At 45.8% G+C, this 5,826-nt stretch overlaps 1 protein-coding gene across 1 annotated transcript in view; it reads right to left on the reverse strand.

Moving 5' to 3' along the window:
- LOC108784425 (piwi-like protein 1) overlaps window positions 1-5,826 on the reverse strand; it is a 60,155-nt gene that overhangs the window by 45,410 nt on the left and 8,919 nt on the right. Inside the window, exons 4-5 of the mRNA XM_018553242.1 lie at window positions 5,375-5,586; window positions 5,172-5,293 (exon numbers count right to left, since the gene is read on the reverse strand). Of these exons, the coding sequence (XP_018408744.1) occupies window positions 5,172-5,293; window positions 5,375-5,586 (334 nt within the window). The remainder of the gene's footprint in view (window positions 1-5,171; window positions 5,294-5,374; window positions 5,587-5,826) is intronic.

The raw sequence follows: 5,826 nt of genomic DNA on the forward strand, positions 1-5,826 counted from the left end.
AGGAGTGAAAAAGGAAAAAAAAAAAAAAAAAAAAAAAAACACAACACACACCACAACTGTAGGCCAGCCCTGGGCATAGTGTCTCCTACTACCAGAATTGCAGTTCCAAAAACATGATAAACATTGGGGGTGGAACCTGTGTCCCTCAATGGAACCCGAGAAAATTATTTTATGCCGAGCGCAAAATTGCATTTTCTCTCTCGTGTATTGAGAAACACCAAAAGCAGTCCCAAATGGGGTGGGCAAAATAGCCAAAAACAGCTAGCAGGCCCAACAAAAACAAGGGACTGCCTGCAGCCCAATGAGCCCTCTGAAGGAAGGAAGCTGGTGAAGCAGAAACATCCACCTGGTAAAACAGAGAATGTGTGAACAGAAGACCAGTGTGAAGCCTTACAAACCTGGAGCCTGATGCAGAAATGCACAAGAAGCACTCACAGCCCCAGGAGTGAGCCTAATGGAAAGAAAGGAACAAGAATCCTTGATACCAGAAGCCTGAATGATGTTATTTTTAGATAAATTTTAACAGCCTGGATCACATCTAGACAACACAGACAGATCTCCTTCTGCTGAACTTAAGCTGGACACAAGGATGGAAGGACGCTATCCCTGGTTACGTTGAAACACAGTGACCACCCTAGGAAAGAAGGCCTAGGCCTCAAACACTATCTTGTCCCTAGGTAGGATCAAAAAAGGTCCCTTGCAAGATAAACCAGCCAGTTCAGACGCTTGTTTAGCCAAGGTGATGGCTACAAGAAGATGTACCGAAAAGGACCACCTTTCGGACAAAATTGCGGTGCATTCCCAGTTTCTCTCCTCTGGGTGCTGCTCTGTGTCCCCTCTGACATTGCAGCGTCCAGCGGAGAGGAGAGAAACTTTCAGGCGGCCGAGTGGGGCGGGGAGGAGAGCGATGTCACAGATCAGGATGGAGAGTGGTGTGGGGGCGGAGACAGCTGTCATAGAAGGCCAAGCCGGTGGTGCGCGGAGGTGTCAGCTTTCAAAATAGACCGAGCTCTCTTCTCTGCAGCGCCCGCTCAGCCTCCTGTGAGAGTGAGTCAGGATGGAGAAGCAGAGACAGCTGTCACAGGAGGCCGAGCCAGCGGTGCAGGAGGAGAGCTCTATTTTGACAGCTGACTCCTACCTCGCACCACCGGCTCCGCATCCTGTGACAGAGTCAGGATGGAGTAGGTACAAGCAGTCAGTGATCAGCTGATCTGCACAAGTTATGAATTAATAGAAACACTCTGAACCTCTATACTTTCATAACAGGGGCTGCAGAAAAAGTGATGACTGTGTCCTCAATCTCTTTTTCTATTTAAAAGGGAAATATCAGGGGTCTATTTAGATCCCTGATATTTCCCAGAGCCCCCGACAGTAAAGTTAAAAAATATTTTATATATATGCAGACACACACACCGTTTTTATTATTTATTTTTTTTCGCTCCGACTTTGACGCTTTGAAAATTTCATTTCGGTGCACCTTTAAAAAAGACGTTGTAGAGAAAAAAAAAATGGAAGCCAACAGTCTCTGGAACAGAATGGCAAGGGCAGAGATCAGATTCTTGGTACAAAGGTCTGAACACTGGTCCAGACCCAACTGCAAGAAAGGATCCATTCCATGGAGAAACTCCTGCAGGGAAAGCTCCTGGACTCACACCAAGAGAAATGTGCCTTCCACGTCCAATGGTTGACCTTGTCTGAAGTAAACTTCTTAGCTTTAAGTATTGTAGAGGTAACACTCTCAGATATGTTCCTGTCCTTGGAAACTGGAGCTTCAACAGGCAGGCCGTTAAAGCCAGTGACTGAGATGCAGGGTGGTAAATTAGTCCTTGGGCTCTTCCAGGCTAATCCTGAGACCAACCAGAACGCCCTCCATCTTGATCCTGCAAAGCATTCGGGGAGAAATGCACAAAGCATATTTTCGGATTCCACTGAGCTACTAGTACATCCACTGCTTTTGTCAGTGGATGACTGGTTCTGGATACAAACCTTTCCAGTTTGTGGTTGAATCTGGAAGCAAGGAGGTTCATATCCAATGTACCCCACCTGCGACACCACAGGTCTTGGGACATCTTTGGGTACAGAAAACACTCTCCCACTCTCCTAGGAGCAGATGCTGCAGCTGAGAAAAACTGCCTGCCAATTGTCCATGCAAGGGTTGCACATGGCCGACAAAGCTGGAACATGATTTCCCACCCAAGATAGAATTTGATTTACATCTTGAGACAGCGAGACTTCTTATTGTTCTCTGATAATTGATATACACTTCCATTGTGGTATTGTCCAACTGACTTGTGGAGGTTCAGGATCCCCTTAGACCTCTGTAACATATACAGTAAGGAACACGTCCTTCATAGCCCTCACTGAATGTTGCCTCCAAAAAGGAGGTCATGCAGGTGGCCACTATTAGGATACTTTGTAGGTGGTAAGAAAGCCTGAACACTAAAGCCAGCACCTTGGTGAACATCCGAGGTGCTGAGGTCAGGCTGAATGGAAGGGCCGCAATCTGGTACTGCAGAGGCTCCAGAGCAAAGTACAGAAAGCGTTGGTGTGCTGGAAGCATGTGGTACATGCAAGTAGGCATCCTTTATGTCCTCTGAGGCCAGAAGCCCCCCTCCCCAGCTGAAGTCAGACATAACAGATCTCATCGATTCGGTCTACAATTTGTGACCACCAATGCACACATTCAAGGCCTTGAGGTCTAAAATGGAAAAAAATACTTCCTTTGCCAACAGTGAACATATTGGTTTAAAAAACCCAGCAATAGCAAAAGGTTTCACAGAAGGGACTGGGGTGATGAACTCTTTTAAAGAATATGTTTAAGGAAGTTTGTAAATTACAGTAAACAAAACAGTACAATACAGAAGGACATAGAAGGCAGGGAGCATATACATCTAGTGCGAAAAGGACGTGGCCACCACCATCTCTCCCAAGGCACGTCAGTGCAATAATATTGATGTAACACAACAGTACAAAACGTCCATATTGAGCATTAATAAGTATGTCTGTAAGCCAGAGAGGACACTGGGCCATTGACAGTGATCTTCACAACTCCCGCCTGTTCCCACCTGGTGGAAACATCTAGTCCCCCCAACGAAGGGAGAGGAGAGAGAGGTAGAGGTTTAAAGAATGAAGAAGGAAGAGGGAGGGGAGGGTTATGGGTCAACCCCGAGTCTGGGGTACTCAAAAATGCGTTCCATCACCGAGGCCTTGAATTATACAGCCAAAAGACTATTAAAACTCTCCGTTGTACAGAAATGCAACCAGACACTCCAAGTAGCAGTAAACTTGGCATCCCGCTGGTACAAAGCCGCAGTGAGTTCTTCCATCCGGCATAAAGCATGCATTTCGGTCACCCACTCACGGGTAGTAGGGGGAGTACTCGACTTCCAGTGACGCGGTATAACTGCCTTAGCCGCCAGCATGAAAAATCTGAGGAGGCCCTTCTTAGAAGCGGAGATCGAGCCTGGTAGTACAGACAGGAGGACCACCTTTGGGGACCTGTCCACCTTGGTGTGAAAAATCTGATCATATGTATCAAAGATAGCTCTCCAATATGGGGTCAACAGAGGGCAGGACCACCAAATGTGCAGCATCGTTCCCAGATGCGACAGGCACCGCCAGCATTGTGCAGAGGCAGACGGATACATAGCCTGAAGTCTAGTGGGGCAATAGTACCATCTCGACAAGACCTTGTAATTTTTCTCCTGATAGCGGCTTGCTATAGACATGGTGCGAGTTAAAGCAAAGGATTTAGCAATATCTTTTTCTGTGAGATCACCACCCATCTCTCTCTCCCATTCCCTCACAAAGGAGGGGGTAGGTGAGGAACGTTCCGAAAGCAAAAAGCCATAGATGGTGGAAATCGTGCGCGCAGGGGGATCTCCGGAGACGCATAGTTTCTCAAAGGGAGAAAGCTCCCTCCCGGGGGTTCCCTCTTGTAGTAAGAGGGAACCCCGGGGTGATGAACTCTTACTGCACGAGACCAGAGATTGCCCCATGTAGAGCGGTCAGGCTCTGAGGGAACACAGGGAGATTTGAGGTTAGAAAATGAGGGGGCAAGGAACAAGACTCAAGTTTCTAACCCTGGGACACCGCCTCTTACACCCTGGTATCAAAACTTCTGCCCATAAAAAAGGCCAGACCTTAGAAAGTGCGCACCTTCGCGCCAAGGAGAGCTCATCGGATTTGCAGATTTTGAATGCCAGGCCTTGCGGGTTGGGAAAACCAACCTAGGAGGGTCTAAAAGAAGTTGTGGCTGTAGAAAAGTGAACCAGAGAGCTGAGCGGTCGGAGGTGACCAAGCATCACGGCAGGCAGTAGTAACAGATCAGGGATTAAAGTTCCACGTGGCTCTTGTAGCAGGAGAAGCAACAGGGAGATGCTTCCTCCATGCGGTCGGGAAGGAAAGAGTGCAAAGTGATGTCAAGTGCTTAGTTCCACAGTGTCAATTCCTTCCACAGCAAGCCTGCAGGAAAAAATGGGTGCCCACAACTGATTAAAATGAGGGATCTTCTGGTGCCGGGTCCAAATAGCCTACTCACAAAAGTGAGGCACAGAGTCAATCCTAAAAGCTCTGGACTCGTTTACCTCTCCACCAATTTAACCAGAAACCAATCTGGAACTCCCAACTTCCAATCCAGTGTGGTCTAGTTGCAGAAAGATCAAAAGCCAAGGGTAAGTTCAACTATGCTGTGTAGCGGCGAGAAGGTGAATAGAACACGTGCAGATACAGAGTGATGAACAGAAAAACAAAGCTGCCAGAAAACTCATATAAAAGGTTGAGTCTTGAATAAGAAAGGCTAAAAGAAATCCATCCTCCTAGGTCACTAGCAAAAAAACAAATGCTAATAGTAGTATGGGTTTTTTTGGTTTGCCAGTGTCAAGTCCTCATGTAGTTGGCATTATAACCCTAAGGTTTTATACTTACTGTGACCCTTAATGGACAAGAAGGAAAGTCTGATTCTCTCCTGATGGCCACTGCGGATGTGCAAAGCTGGAAAGACTTTAGTGTGGTCTCTATTAAGACTAAGTGATTGAACCTGTTGATATCTATGCACATATGAAATAGCAGGAGGACTAAAGTGTCGTATTTGCAAGCTCAATTAAAAATATATAGCAAGGAAAGAGGAAAAGCTTAAGAGCTGTACTTATGGTTTATTTAGATGAACAGACCTCCTGAATATGATGTTGTAAAACTGAAAGCAGGTGGGTGAAGTTGGTGGCAACTCGTTTGTCAGAGTAATTGTAATCTTCACGTTCTCTCCATTCCGGGTTTGGCTGAACACTTCTGTAACCTTTAAGCAGAAGACGTAGACAAATATCAAAAGCAAAGTTTAACATTAATGCAATTTGAAATCACAATTCTCTTTACATACCTTATTGAGTCTTCTTGGTAAAAATAAGATGGTACCATCAAAGGCATGTGCTTTCCCAATGGTTTCTTCGTGCTGATACAGCAAGGCTGTTCTCAGGCGCCGGGACTCCATGGGAGGATTGTAATCAATGTGGTACTGGTACAAGACCCATTGTGGACGGGAGACCAATTTGATGTGGTTAGTGACCAGATGGATTGAGCCGCCAGATACACCTGCAGCCAAAAGCATTTAATCAGTAAAACACAAAATTAGGGAAGAAAAAATTCACAACCACAGTGTGCAAAAGCTGGGCCCAGTAAGGCATTTGAAAGATTGAAAACCAAGTTCTGCCTAATGGTGGCCGCACAAGTATTGATCATGGAGTCGATTATTCAATGTGACCAAACTGATTAAATTGAAAAAAAAAAAAAAAAAAAAAAACAAAATTAAAAACCTTTTTTTTTGTTAAAGGG

This window comes from Nanorana parkeri, unplaced genomic scaffold (genome assembly GCF_000935625.1).
Source record: "Nanorana parkeri isolate BGI_ZX_2015 unplaced genomic scaffold, ASM93562v1 scaffold114, whole genome shotgun sequence".
In the NCBI taxonomy this organism is placed as follows: Eukaryota; Metazoa; Chordata; class Amphibia; order Anura; family Dicroglossidae; genus Nanorana; species Nanorana parkeri.